The sequence below is a fragment of the Notothenia rossii genome (assembly GCF_949606895.1).
Source record: "Notothenia rossii genome assembly, chromosome: 11".
NCBI lineage: Eukaryota > Metazoa > Chordata > Actinopteri > Perciformes > Nototheniidae > Notothenia > Notothenia rossii.
The window spans coordinates 10,993,923-11,010,008 of NC_136910.1; the positions used below are offsets into that span (position 1 = coordinate 10,993,923).

Sequence of the window (16,086 nt, forward strand, 5' to 3'; positions counted from 1 at the left end):
TGTGCCCCAATGGTCATCTACCGCCCGCCTCAAGCCAGGCAGCCCCTGGCCGGTTCTGACCCGCCACGTCTATTGCTTCGATGGGGTGGTCGCAGCAAGCATGGACGTTAAAATTTCACCTACCAATCAAAGAAAAACGCTAAACCGTAATAAAGGGCGGAATTCAAATTTCTAATTTAAATGTACATCTTCGGCTGGGAAGCTGGAATGTTCGTACCATGTGTCCGGGATTCACTGCGGATCCAGACTGCAACGTACAAAGACAAGACACGCAAAACAGCACTGATCGACCGGGAGCTGGCCAAGCTTGCAGTCAACGTCGCCGCGCTACGGGAAACCAGAATAGCCGAGTCTGGTTCTATCAAAGAGCAAAACTACACTTTCTTCTGGATGGGAAAAGCCAAAGATGAACACCGCACACACGGCGTAGGCTTTGCAGTGTCCAACAAGCTGGTGCAAGAGTTTGACACTCCTGTCGGTGTCTCAGAAAGGATCATTTCCCTGACGCTCAAGCAATCTGCCAGCCCAATACATCTGATATGTGCCTACGCCCCCACACTGCCGAGTGAAGCTGCGGTCAAGGACCAGTTCCACGACAGCCTGGCAGGCGTCTTGCTTATTCGCGGACGACGCAGCTCTGGTGTCTCACAGCGCAGCTGGTCTACATCGGCTGATGGACAGATTCAGTGCAGCATGCTCTGAATTTGCACTGATCATCAACATCAAAAAGACAGTTGTTAAGCACCAAGCAGGAAGCGCAGCGTCACCGGTAAAGACTGTTGACCAGTTCACGTATCTTGGTTCAACAATCAGCAGTGACCTGTCTTAGTTAAGGAGATCCAGACTCATATCGGCAAAGCCGCAACGTCTTTCAGTCGTTTGCGCTCAAGAGCCTGGAGCAACAAATACCTCACGAGCGCACTAAGACACGTATCTACCAATGTTGCGTGGTCAGCGTCCTGCTGTATGGTTCCGAGGCGTGGTCAACTTACACGCGGCACGAAAGAGAGCTAAATGCTTTCCACATGCGGTGCCTGCGCAACATCCTTGGGATCACACGGTGGGACAAGGTCACGAACGAGGCGGTGTTGGCGCGCACGGGCAGCAAGTCAATGTTCCAAACACTGAAGGTCAGGAGGCTGCGGTGGCTCGGTCACCTTCGCAGAATGCCAGATGGCCCCATGCCAAAGGACATCTTATACAGCGAGCTGAGCGCTGGTTCCAGAGGCAGAGGACGACCACTGCTGCGCTTCAAGGATGTCGTAAAGCGTGACATGAAGGCCCTGGACATTGCGACGGACAACTGGGAGAGGCTGGCGGAGGACGGGACGAAGTGTCGCCAGCAGCTGCGCGAAGGTGGTGACAGACTTGACAAAGACTGGATTCATGGACTTGCTCAAAAACGTGGACATACTGTATCTCTCTGATTGCAATGTACAATCTCTTGTAGATTTTCTTGCCAATATATATATATATTAATCACAGATCTTATGTCAGGCCTCTAACCCAAAAACTCATTAATCACTGACTTTGAGACTTAAGGGAACCCAGAAGATGCGAAAACTAATTCCTGGGTTTAGGACTCATTCCTGCCTCACTCTATTCTACATCTGTATTCAAAACATCTTACAAAATGTGTTTTTCATTTTCTTACCTGTCGTAGCTTAACTCCAACAAAACGTAGTATCTCCCTGCAGACTCTGAACTCTTCTTCCATACCACGAGTTAAGATTGGCCACAAATCCTTCTTGCTGGGTTTCCATATCCGGTGAGTAAAAACCACGTCCCAGACCTCCTCTGAGATGCGTCCTGATGGCAGCGTCCTGACGATGGCTCTGGTTCCAGTACACACTGACTTGGTCACCTTATGGAAAGAATAGTTTTGTGTTGTATTATTAGTATATGGAAAGTAAAGTATTTCAAAATGCCTCAAATCTATGTCAAGGGAGAGACAAGGTATTAGTCTGTAGAAAAAATAATGTTGTGTGTAAATACCTTCATATTATTCTTGCAGAAGCGCCTCACTAGGACAGTGGAACGCTCTTTACGGTTCCTGATAAACTCTGAGTTATCCAAATGACCCTCTTCTTCATCCTCCTCCTCCTCCTCCTCCTCCTCACTGCTGCTGCTGCCCCCGCTGCAGTCTCTGTTCACTCCTGAGGGTGACCTTTCGTTGTTCCTCAAGGTCGTCCTTGTAGCTTCTAGAGATGCTCGTCTTAGAAATAGTTTCTCCAGGGAGTATTTGTCCACCCTGGGCTTTCTGTTGAGCCTCTCTAAACTGGAGTAGCCATCTTTGAGCCGGTGCTGGTGGGTATGTCCATTCTGATGATGCTGCCGGTGTTTGGGGAGGGGGGAATTACAAGGTGAGGACGCTAAAGAGCTGGGTTCACTGGAGGGAGTGCACCAGGTTGAGAGGTAGGGTGACATCTGGAAGCAGAAACATGGTAAATTAATTGACATTTTTTTAATTAAAGGAGACATGTCATGATTTTACCCGTCCCCTTGTGTCTTATGAAGGTTTTTATGCATGTAAACGGTCTGCAGAGTCAAAAACCCTCAAAGTACACCCTGTAGCGAGTCAAACTCTAACACAGATAATACCTCCCCAAAACGCCTCGTTGGATACGTCATTGTCCATTTGATTCTTCCGGGTACGGCATGATGTCAATCCGTACACGGAACGAAATGGACCAATCCGTGGAGCCGTTACGTTACGTCCGCGGAGCCGTTACGTTAAGCCCCCGCTGATTGGTCCAAATTGACCAATCCACGGACTTCCTCACACACACACACACACTCAGTGCAGGCAGCTCTGCTGATTTCTCCTCCCTGGCTGCAGGCTGATAACAGACAGTTGGGATCAAGGCGAAATTCTCTCTGCAGACCCATTCTCACAGCGTTTATCAACCTTTTTCTTACTCAATATCAAGCCACACTTATTGTTTTTACTTCGGCTGTGAGTTTGTGTGTGCTCAGGATGAGTTTGGCTGTGTTTCGCTAAACAAGGAAACAACACCTCCACGGAGCTCAGCGCGATTCACAACGTCCTGTGCTCACAGGGAGGGTGGGGGCTGGAGCTATTGGAGCTACAACGAGCCGTTAAAGGCAGAGAGTGAAATTCAGTGAATACACGTAGTTTACAGAGATGCTGTTTGAGAAACAAGTGAGTTTGGAAAATTGCACAATATAAATCTATTCTAGTAGACCTCAACAATGGAATTATGATCAGTGGAAATGGCCATGACATGTCTCCTTTAAGCTAAATTAGCATTAGCTTGAATGGTCTATCTAATGAGGTAAATCATTTAATTAACACATTTACATTGTGATAAGACAAAACATTTAAAAACCTCCTCGAAACATTGTGAAAGCAGGACATGCAATGTTTGTCAAAATAACTAAGCCTTTTTTATGCTTGATAGAAAAGCAAAACCAGCACGATTCTCAAAGTGGACTAGATTTCAGTATTAAAAACTTTAAAATGCATCCTTAAAAATGTAGATTACTCAGGTAGTGTGAGATCATTTTGTTGATGAGTGGGAGTGATAATGTCTGTAATATGTTGATAATGTTTGCACAATATAAAAATTGATAGCATCAAGAATGTAGAATGTATGTCCTTTTGGTGTCCAATGAGGGCATGAATGATTAACCCTGATGTACAACAGGTGCAGTTATGTAAGCATCTCCATGTATGTCCTATTTATGTTATGTCTGTGAAAAAATAAAAAATAAACAAATACATAAAAATGTAGATTATTATTCCTATTTTCTTATTGCAATATACTCTATATTCCCAAAGATTGGGCAGTGTAAAACTTTTTCCAATATTGTACAGTCCAAGCTTTTTTTTAAAGCAAATATGACACATAACAGTCTTATTGCAGCAGCTAAGTGTATACATACAATTTGTAGTTTACCAGGACTAGCGGCTGCCTTCATTATTACCTTGTTGAATGCCAGCATAGACACCGGCAGGCTGCTGCGGCGGACGTGTCTCCGGTGGTGCTGCGAAGGGCTGTGGCAGCGGTGAGGGCTCTGAACAGGGCTGGAGCTGGGGTTCGGACTGGATCTGCGGCTGTGGCAACAATAGATGTTTGGACCTGTGTGGAGGCTAGACAGGGGGCAGGAGCAGGGGGTTCTGCCAGTTCTGTTCCTGCCTGCATCCACACCCTCTCCAGAGGTGTCCAGCCGGCACAGAGATCCCTCTGAACTTTTCTCAGGTATCGGAGTAACCGTGTTAGTTGCCTCCTTGCCAGCTGACGGCTGGAGATTTGAGCTGTAGTCCAGACAGTCGTATTCCTTGTCCGAAATTGGCCCTTTCTCACTGTCACACGACAACTTCCGATAAAAGAGGAGGGATGGGCTGCTTCGCTGTTTTGAATTCCACGATTGGTCAGAGTATTGCCATACTTCCTGGCTGTCATGTCTGGTTTCTCTGTTCGGCCTGCTGCCAGAGGATGGAGGTGAAGCATGCTGAGCCAGGACTACAGACCCAACCTGGGTTTGATTTTCTTCGGTAGCCATCGCGTCTCGCTGCAGAGTCCTACCTTATTCTTTGTTTTGCTGCAGCTCTGGAAATAAGTAACACGTTGCTGTTAATTGCAGTTGAGCAAGAGGAATTTAACATTATAGCATTAACAATCACAACCAATACCTTTCTCTCAGACTCTCTTAATGAAACATTTGGCAAGCAACGCCTTACATCTCAATTAGTGGGTCTTTACAGCAGATAGAAGAAATTACATTTGTAGAGGACATTTTATTTGCAGACTTCAAAACCCATACATTGTGAAAGATTGCACGTTTATAACTCAAAGGGTCTAGATGACTAATGATAGTGAGTTTTCCTTGAATGGAGAGTTGGCTCACTATTCAAAAATGTCATCAGTGTTGCATCTTGGGGGCATTAACCAATTAACCCCATGCCCCCGTTACCAGGGGCATGGGGCTCAAAAGTTATGTTCAATGGCATTAAAATGATAAGAACGTTGCTGAAGGTTAATCCATAGATTAATCCAATGTGTCTGTCACTTTGAAATGATTACTGATAATCCATCATTCAATTTTTATGTCGATTTCATATTAGCTGCTACCAGCTTCCGGTTTTGGGCATTCTGGCTACGCATCACTCATTCACCAATGGGTAATGTTTAGATGGATTTTAAGAACTTCACCTCAATTCTATTGGCTCTAAAGAGGTGTCAATCATCAAAATCGACCGAGGGGGGCCAGACATATGGAAAATGCACCCAAATGACCCCAGAAGTGGGTTTTCTTTTCTAAATCTCTCTAAAAAGGTCAAATGTCACTTATTTTTGCATCAATCTTTAGACAGGGATACTATGTTCAATCTGAATTTACTTTAAAAAAAATCTATATTGATTCTGACTTTTCTACATTCAACTCACAGGTTTATCATTGCTTTGAGAAAAAAGATTATTAATGTACCCCTTTAGAAGTGAAGATATAGTCAATTGTTCTGGGAATGTCATTTTCGAGCCTGAGACCTAAAAAACAGGCTCAGGGCTAAACTGGTTAAAGCACATTTCTCTGCTGCGGCTTCACAAAATGATTGATTACATATTACCACTATCTTCTAGTTCTGTCCAAAATACTTACTAAGCTAATGAGAGATATCTACATCAGGTCATGCTACTCAACAAGCTTCTTCTTCTTCTGTTCTTTTACGATTTCATTGTGTTATCATGGTCAAAGGCCTGCTGGCTGTGGCATGATAACTTCAGCTCGCATTGATCTCCGGAGTGACTAAGACGCTGTCCGTACAGAGTTTGCTTTGTGTGTGTTGTCTGTAGAAACAGAAGCTTGGGCAGCTGTACAAACCGGCAGATAGAGAACCCTCGGAGGTAACCCTGGGGGATCGAGGAATTTCCTTGATAGCGCGGTTCACAGTCGCAGCTCACGGGGCCATGTGTGTGCCTTTGTGCACTAGACCTGGTTGGTTCTGTATCTCTGGCATAGTTATCCACTTGTAGGCCCTGAGAGAAAAAGTCAGACGGAAAAAGATAGAGCACAGGTAAATCAATATTCACAAATGATTTCCATTGTATGATAAATTCACAATAAATGTTTGAACTCTCTTTCAAAAAAGTTTCAAGACTGAGTACAAGAGGAAACATGAAGAAAAAAAAACACACATGAGACTATTATTTTTTTTTCATTCATCTTCTTTCATCACATCAGCTTTCTTATCTATAACTATTCAACAAAATCACCGCACCGAGTGTGAGCCATTGTGACGGAAACAACTGAAATAACAAAAACTACCAACTATTTGGGGCAATAAGAACAAAAATATAAACAGTACATTCAGCCCCATTTCCTGAGATGAGATATGATTTGTAGGAGGTGTTATGCGCTTGGTACTCCCTAAAATGAGTTTGTTTGGACTATGACCTCTCAGAGGTTTAATTAAATGATTAAGTAGTGTTGTCGTGTTTTGGGGAAATAGCTCTATATCCCGCATTAACCTATCATCACAGATTTACATTTTCTGGATAATAGGAAGAACTTTTATTTGATTGATGCAATCCATCAGATATATCAAAATGACAGCTCTCCATGATGTGACAGATAATGTGATTCAATTACTTCAAAACATGTCGAACCCGGTGGCTGACAATAATAATTAGGAATATTGAACCTTTGTCATAGACTAATATTTGACCGGGAAATGTTGTGGCACCCCATCCTCCCTCTCTCCCATTGCTTCCAGTTATCTCTCTACCATCTACTGTCAATAACTGCATAAAATGTTATTAGTGGTGTATGCACCAATATGTTTTGAGTTTGCAATTCAACGAAACAATTACAAACTTTATACAATCAAATATTTATACTGGCCTAAACAACAACTTGTTGTCAAGGTCTATGACTACAATTATCACAAACTGCTTTTTTATTTTTGGTATTTTCCAGAAGTATTGGAAATACAAGACTCTTGGAAAAGAGAAAAAGGAACGATGCCTATGAAACTGAGCAGCCCCTTTGTAGTAGCTGGTTAACTAATATCAAACTGAGACTTTTAGCCAATATCTAAGAAGAGGAAAACAAATCTATTGAATGTATACACATCTGAACTGGGTAGAGATTAATTGTTCTGCTTGCATGAAATACATCCATAATTGACACACTCACAAAACCACCCACAACATGCATGCATACTAATTGTGTGGTTCTGTGTGTATATAAACCGTGGCCAGGGATGTATAAATCCGAAAAAACTAGTGCCTGAAACCTCATAATTAGAGCAACCACAGCCCACACAACCCGCTGCCAAAAAGAGTGGGCCATCGTAGGAATGCAGGGCCGACCCACAGAGGACGGACCAGCTACAATTATATGAGGGAGAGAAAGACAAATACAAACTCATTGATCCGTGGTAAATCATGCAGTCAAAGTACTCTTGTTTCCCGCCCCCACACATATTTTAAGGTGTCTGTGTTGAATGTCTGCTGCCTCTCTTCAAGGTTCAGTGCTACATACACACAGACAGAACCTCACCCAAAGGGATGAAAGAGACAAGTGCTCCATTCATGAGCTCATAGTCTCATTACAACATACCACTTCCTCTGAAGCTCTTGCAGCTGAGCAGTAGCCTCTAGGAGAAGCACTGGTTTTATAGCTAAAACACTGATGAGATTTAGAGATGCGACTGTTTGAGTTTAGCTCATTTTCTACGACTGAATCTGGCGCTACACTACTGGCAGGACTTATAAACAAAACAAACCTGAATTGATCACTAGGTATCATTTTTCTTTAACTGGTATTTCTGTGGACCACTAAAGAAGTAATAGGAGATGTGAAAAGATTCAGCATTTCCCAGAACCTTATTAACGTCGAGTAATAAAAATGATTTTGGAGTAGAGCTGTTGGCTGCATTATGTACAAAGTGGGCTTTATTAATACATGTAATGGAGCTGATAAAAAATACCTTATTTTGCATGACAAAAAACGACTTGATGGGAAAATAGGTTACGAAAACATTTGTATTCAAATTCATTCTTTCCAATTAAAATGTCCCAATGCAATAGTTGCGCATTATCTTACTGAAAGAGAAACTTGTGGGAGCAGCTTGTCTGAAGCTACACTGCAGATCTAAAAGTAGATATCTGAAGAATGTGACCCACTGATAAGGTCATTATAGTTTCTCACAACACCTGAAATTCTTCACCTCTGATCTTTGAGGAAAAAGTCTGCAGGGCAGCTTAGCTCATCTTTTTATCTAAGCTTTTCAGAAGGCCATGGGTTCATCAGCTAGTTATCAACAATCATTTCAGATGACTTTTTCTTTGCATGACATTGCTGTGTATTACACTTTTTGAGTATTCTGTTCTTCACTGTGGTGAGAGCCCACACAGATCCATAACAGAAAGAATCTCAGCTGATGTGTCACTGTCGACTAACAGATCAAACCAGATGTATACAAGGTTGGCAAGAAAGAATATGTGAGATATGAAAGATTAAAATACATCCTAGTCCTTGTGTTTATATCTGCTGGATATGAAACAGTAAAATATGGATTTTAATATTTAAAAATAAAAAATATGGAATAATAATAGTCCAACTTTTTGTGTAGCTGTGTGTACATGCCTTTATTCCTTAATCACAATTTGTGGTAGGCCCCAACCTGCCTACTTGTGTGTAGTATGAAAGTGAGATTAGCAATTGTAACCCATGCAAGTAACCACAACTACATTAGGGAGGAGCAATGAGAAATGAAATTATAACTCAAGTTCAACTAAATATGCTGACAAGACGTAATTAAAAACACCGATGTTTTTATTTAGGAGCCATCTGTGAAACCATCTGCTGCTTCAGCTAATGTAATGCCGCTGGACAGGTGTTAGCCGTCATGTCAGCTGATGTCATTTGAGGAAACAAACTGACACATGACATTCGGGCATGAACCTGTCCAATTATGGGTCAGGAGGGCAGGACTACTAACCGTTTGTCAACTCCCGACGAGAAGTTTCATACTTTAGCTTTAAATCCTGAAGCCATGCGCCCAGGGGCATGATCAGCAGCTGTGTTTGCCATCAAGCTAAATTAAAATCACTCTGAAATTAGCAACAGGATAGCGTTTCCACACTCTGGTAACTTAAAGTGGAAGCATGTGGACTTTAAGGTTTGCTGTGGATGTGCTACAGACGTTTATTTAATCGTTATACTTAATACATGGCTGTTTAAAAAAAAATGAAACATCACATTCATCACCACAACCATAACACACCCGTTATGTGATCATCCAAAAAAGATGACCTTCATTTATACAGAGTAAATAACTGCTAATAATAAAACATATTTATTCAATCTTACTCAAATACCCACAAAACGGAGATCAAAGTAACCCTTGTTATCGGCTGAACTGCGACCCCGGCCGGGAAATCAAAGCCTTGGGCTAAAAACACAGACTGACACACACACACACACACACACACACACACACACACACACACACAAATGGGAACGAGGTCACACAGAGTGACAAGTGCACTGACCAAGAAAACCCTCTATCACTTCTACTTCGCTAGTTGTATTATATAGAATAAGACTAGCACATGGCACTCAAGTATACTTAGGTTTATCATATCTTTAGATATATGAATATTTGCATGACAATACTTACATTAATGTAACCACTAAGCCTAAAAGTCCTGTAAATGTTATGCTCCAGGTTTTCCAGGTGAATCCGGTTTCACAAGCACGTTGTTTTCTTTACAAATGAAAGAGAGTGAGTGAGAGAGATAGATAGACGGACATTAGGGATAGGCCTTCCACACACTTCAGCACGAGTTCAGCAATCAGAATGTGTTTTACAGGTTTGTCGAGATAAATCTTTAATCTTGACAGTCATCTGAATGACGGCTACAGCACGGGTTGCAGTGACACACATATAAGTATTTCATTTTTCTGAAATATTTGCGGGGAGTCTCTTTCATAAATGACACTGCATATCTATGATGGAATAAATAAAAGAGTGTTTCTCAAAGAGTGGTTATGATTTCCAAATATGACAGCTTTGGTTTAACATTCTAAAAGATACACTTGAGTTTTTTGTTCCTGAAAGAGTAAAATGAGAATATGTGTACAACTGTCATTTCTGTTAGGTAAACACAGCAGGCAGTTAGCTTAGCATAAATACTTGAAACAAAGCTAACCTGCTTTGGTCCAGAGCCAACAAAATCTCCCAACTAGTACCTCTTAAAATCACTATCTAAAAGTTAGACCTTTATGATTGTATCTGTAAAACAAACAAGTCAATAGAAAGATAACAATTGAGAAGGGGGATATGTTAAATAATGTTGTGCCAGTTAGGTTGCTAGGCGACCATGGCTTTTCGTCCCGGCCATATTGGATGGTCTGAATTTTTGAAATATCAAAACATACTAGAGTCAAGGATTTGAACGTGGGCTTGTATACTTCTTTAAACTTGTATACATCAATCGAAAAGTCAAGGAAAACTGTGAGATCAGCTGCATCACTGGAAAAACCCAGTCTCATCTTGCTTTAAAGAAAAACTGTTGGTTACTACCAGCATATTCCGTGCAGCAATAAAGTGGAGCACACGTTAATGAAAGCAAGAGGGGATGATCTCAGCACCTCTGACAGTGTTGAACAAACATAATCAGGATCAGATGGTTAGCAACAAACTGCATTTTTTTTTTCCTTTGTGGGTGTTTCAGTTGTTCACTCATTTATCTCACAGGGGGTATTTCCCAACTGCCCTTACATCAGTTCAAATATAATTTACAGAATAATTGCTTTAGGGACTTACACCATGTAATACTCATCTTGATTTCACATACAGGGCTCGTTTTAGTTCAATGTGGTTCTAAAATGTTATCAGTGACTTTGAGTAAATCTCACATCTCTATAGTGAAATTATCGATGACACAGAGTTAAACAATTGTGTTTTACAGTATGACCTTTGTTCAGTGATAGAAAGGGCAGTGCACTGGCACCATTCGTTACTTTAAAGTGGGGATTCCCATCAACTAACAATGAATTCAGATGAGACGGCAAGGGGGTAAAATGGTGTAAGGGTTGTAAAGTCCTAACATCGGTATTATCAGTCAATATTGGCATGGTTGATTGCCAACGAACGCACAATATTTATCGGTTGGGTCACACACATTTTGTGGCAGCTGTTGTTTTAGCTAATCGGGACTATACTCGGACAACAATAACTGGCAAATCTGCTGGTATAAAATTCAAGAATGTGTTGTCTCCAGAATACATCGGCAACATCCAGAATGCAAGACATGTTTCTTTTCAGTAACGCGACCGCTGATCTAGGAATGTTAATGTAAAAGATAAAGATTTAAAGCCGACCACAGTGAACAAAACAACCAATTACAGGTTTAAACACTGAAGTCCCTTATGTCACAGCCTCTTGTCTCATGGCTAGTCAATTAAAATAAGTAACAATTCGTTTTTTGATGAGTTTGTGTCCACAACCGTTTTGGAACCCATCCTAGAGGATTGTTTGTCCCCTCAACAGGAGGCCCTTATGCTCACATAAAAGCCTTTTTACCCAAGTTCATTCATGAGGGATTATTTCACGACTCATCCAAACAATGACTCATGGCCTGGTATGTGATGATGTCCCATTTCAGATGGATTGCAGTAAGTAAAGCACAATCAGTGAGGTGGAAAGCAGCACAATTCATTACTGGTAACAACCTTCAGGCTTTATTACTTTTTAAGCTTCCATTGGTACTATACAGTCAGTGGATATAGAATATAAGAGCCAGTAAATGGCACGGAAAATGTAAAAGGGAGAAATAAGAGGTGGTTTCAAATTGAGCTGAAATGCCACTTAATCTCCTGAGCCTCCAAAAAAACCCACTAAATACTTTGCACTAAGATTCAGCATTAGATCTTTAGCATTCCAGCAGCACAATAAGCAGGTCAGGGAGAGAAGGAATCCCCGTTTCTGTTGTTAAGGGCAGAAAAAGCATGCCAGGCTAGTACAAAAGAGTGACGCTCCAACTGATGTCACCGAGCTGCAGAGCAACAGTCACGCAGAGAAAACACAGATTTCAATTAGACTCTCTTTTTCAGGCACAAATGTTTCGTGATGCCAAACGGTTACTCCTTTTAATGTAATGATAGTGCCAAAAAACAACTAATTTGAATTCCGTTTAAAAAGGGAGAAACTCAAGGAAGTGAGTCAAGTAACAAGACTCACAAAAAGAAAAATAAGGGAAAACATATCCTGTAAAAATAATATTATTACAAATGTTAGAGAACGTAACTCAACTAGGGATGCACTCCTTGGTATTACTATCTGTCTTAACTGTGATAAATGCACATTTCTAATGAGCTTATTAAAAAAAACCTCAACTTTGTTTAACTGACTATGTATATTGAAAAAATGTAAATGACAACATATTTCACTCTTTACAAAAATGATGTACAAACGATATAATATAGCTGGAATAAAGTGAAGTAGCTACTAAAATAAAGGCAATTGTATCCAGTTAAGAATAATTATTTTTACAATGATGCACCCTGCTCTGTGTTAGGTATCCAAATCACATGTTCAGCATATTCATGGTTAATTTAGAGTTTTGTAAATACTAAATAAGAATATTAATTTGAATAAGGATATTTGATACAAAACATGGTCTAGTAATCTCCACAATCCAGTAAGAAAATCCTGCACAGTTCTCTTTGAATCTTCAGTATACCAACACTTCTGTTATGCAAAGGACCCCCCTCTCTTTAACACAGGGGGTCAGAGAAGAAAAGACGCATCATATGATTACAATAGAATCACATTCCTTAAACTAGTCCTAGTTTACAGGAACTGACAAATGTTAGAATGCAGTGCAAAGACCCAGATAGAAGGAGAGATCAGATTAAGTCTTTTTAAAATGTGTTTTCTTTATAAATGTTTACATGGACTGCCCCCCCCCCCCCTTCCCTCTCTTAGGGGAATTCATCCACAAAAAACACACTGGATGCAGCACTAGGTCAGACACCAGAGGAGACTGTGAAGTCCACCGTAGGCGGACCACTTTTGGACAAAATGTCCTCTCCATTAAAGGCAGCTCATTGTGAAATAGCCTCCCAACTGAGATATGGGATTGTCCCACTCTCAATAGTTTTAAAGGTCAACTCAAAGAATGGTTCAGAAACAAACAGACGTGCAATCACCGCTAAATGCACTTTAACACAGGGGTATCTCCTCTTGCACTTTACATGTCTTTGCTGCTATATTTTACTGCCATTTTGAAAATGCTTGTATGCTGCTCATGTTCTTTCTGCATATCATGCATTTATCTTTGCTATGTATATAAATGTCATGTTCTTAAATGTTGTATGTCAGGGACTACGGATGGAAATTAGCTCAAAGCTGAAATCCGGCATATTTACATTTCAAATCAAATCAGGTTTTATTTATAAAGCACATTTAAAAGCGATCTTTGGTCGAGCTAAAGTGCTGTACACTACAGTAGATGTAATAAAAACACATTACTACAATCACAATAAAAGACAATAAATTACAAGAGATATAAAAAACAAAGGGAAAAGTCAGGAGTCGTGCTCCGCTCTGACTAGAAGGCCAGGGAGAAGAAGTGTGTCTTAAGAGTAGATTTAAAAACCCCTAGGGTCTGGGCCGACCTCACATGGAGGGGCAGAGTGTTCCAGAGCCTAGGGCCAGCTGCTGCGAAGGCTCGGTGTGCTCGGGTTTTGAGCCTGGTCTTGGGCACTATCAGCAGCAGCTGGTCAGCCGACCTTAAAGCTCTGCCTGGGGTGTAGCGATGGAGGAGTTCGGCTATATAGGCCGGAGCCAGCCCATTTAGTGCTTTCAAAACAAATAAAAGGAGTTTCAAATCAATTCGGAACCGAATTGGAAGCCATTGTAGTGAGGCCAGAATTGGGGTGATGTGGTCACGTTTTTTGTGGCCAGTCAGAAGACGTGCAGCTGCGTTTTGGACTAGCTGCAGGCGTTTAATTGAGGCTTGGTCCATACCCACGTATAGAGCGTTGCAGTAATCCAGTCTTGAGGTTACGAAGGCATTAATAACCCTTTCTAAGTCTTTAAAAGATAAATATGACTTGGTTTTCGCAAAGTCTCATTTAAAAAAAGCAGGATTTGACTACGGTGCTGACCTGCTTGTCAAATTTAAAAGTGCTAGTGAAGGTCACTCCAAGGTTCATCACAGAGGGGAGGATATTTTTATTGAGAGAGCCCAGAATATCAACCGGAGAGGCTGGAGGTCGGGGTCCAAAAAAGATGACATCAGTCTTGCTCTCGTTGAGGTTGAGAACATTTTTGCTCAGCCAGGATTTTATCTCCGTTAAGCAGTCCATCAACTGCTGTAGTGAGTGTTTGACATTTGCTTTGAGAGGCAGATAGATCTGTACATCGTCGGCGTAGCAGTGGAAGGGAATATTGTGTTTTGTGAGAATTGAACCTAGGGGCAGTATGTACAATAAAAAGAGGATGGGGCCAAGAATCGAGCCTTGGGGAACCCCACAGGTAAGAGGGGCTTTGGCAGAGGAGAAGGCACCTAGCTGCACTGAGATGCTACAAAAAAACATGCATTAGTGTTCATCAAGTGTTCATCAATGTGCATTGTCTCGGTTCGAATAAACTATTAAATAAATAAATACTGCAGCTTGGAAGTAAGGAAAAACGTCATGTGCTTAGAAACATAAAAGGAAAAAAAAAAAACTACTCTAAAACTGAAGTCATGTGCATCTTGATTCAAAGAGCATCTCGATTCAAAGAGCTCAAATTGATCCAAACCCAGTGTCGATCCAAACCCAGGGAAAACAGCTTTCCATCTGCTGGCCTGTAAAATTCCAAGAGATTTTTTGTATTACTTGAAGATTGATTATTTTAACATCAATGACCCAAAATGAGTCATAAAAATAGCATCCCTATGTAGACCTCCATGGCAGCATGTTTTTTTGTTTTTCTTTTATAATAAAGAATGATCTGAAGAGGCGATATGAACCTACAAACCCTGAACATCTGAAACACTGATGTGTCAAGGAAGATCAAGGCCATTCGTGGAGATATGATCAAACCAGCCACTGGGAGAGCTCATAAATAATGAAACAACAACACGGATGGTTTTAAGGAAAATAAAGTATCCGCCTTCCCATTTCCAACTTCAATCGCTCCTGACACAAAACAGACAGTTAAGAGAAGATAGTTAAAAGGATGCAAGATCAGCATGCAATCTGTTGCAGGTTACTTTTTCTTTTCAACATATTCTGCTTCTGACAGAAACAAACTGAGAGCCTGGTTACGCTGCTAACAGAAAATACTTTTCATGCGAGGGACCTGGAGAGCATATGGCTTTGATTATAGGGCAGGGCAGTGAGCGCCGCCAATGGAAAGTGCAGAGGGAGAAACAGAGGGAGAGAGGGGCTCTATGGTGTGAGTATCTGTTAGTGTAACAACAGAGGGAGAGGGCTGAGTCAAAAAGGGGTGACTGTATCTTCACGCTGGACGTTGGCAGTGTGAATGGTGTGTATTTGCACTTGAAAGATGGCTCAAAAGAAGAAAGAAATCCGAGCTGTGTGAATTAGTGCCAGTATTTGTGAATGTGGGTCTATCACAACAGAAAGAGGCGTAACAAAAGTGAACCATGACAGTAGAAATAATGGTGAGCCTTGTGTATAAGACGCTGGTGCAAACTTTCATTGTGAACCTTGGCCATCAGTTAAACATGTTTTGATGTCCAACCTACTTGTCGCTGTGTGGCTCAAATCCAATAGACTTGTGTAATCATTTGGCAATCACAGAATATAAGCCTTAGCCTAACCACAATTAAGACTTATAATAAGTATTCATTGTTTTTAGCCACTTAATTCCCAGAAAGCCTCAGGTTTTGACCACCAGTAGTTCTATGGAGCAATGTTTTTATGAGTTGATCCTAGTTTTGTTGGTAGGCAGGTGCCCACATGCATGTGCACTGCAATTACAACACAGTGCATATTCCATCCAATGCAGTATTTAAATTCTTCTTAACATTTGACATTGAAATGCATTGAGAATATCTCTTAAACCAAACCTTTCATTTTTAAACAAAGTGCAGC

At 41.2% G+C, this 16,086-nt stretch overlaps 1 protein-coding gene across 4 annotated transcripts in view; it reads right to left on the reverse strand.

Annotated features, from left to right (window-relative positions):
• Window positions 1–16,086, reverse strand: part of plce1 (phospholipase C, epsilon 1) — an 85,349-nt gene that overhangs the window by 67,867 nt on the left and 1,396 nt on the right. For all 4 annotated transcript variants that reach the window (XM_079660831.1, XM_079660832.1, XM_079660830.1 and 1 more), the window contains exons 2-5: window positions 5,845–5,999; window positions 3,949–4,574; window positions 1,996–2,427; window positions 1,655–1,864 (exon numbers count right to left, since the gene is read on the reverse strand). In XM_079660831.1, the coding sequence (XP_079516957.1) occupies window positions 1,655–1,864; window positions 1,996–2,427; window positions 3,949–4,527 (1,221 nt within the window). In that variant the 5' untranslated portion in view covers window positions 4,528–4,574; window positions 5,845–5,999. The remainder of the gene's footprint in view (window positions 1–1,654; window positions 1,865–1,995; window positions 2,428–3,948; window positions 4,575–5,844; window positions 6,000–16,086) is intronic.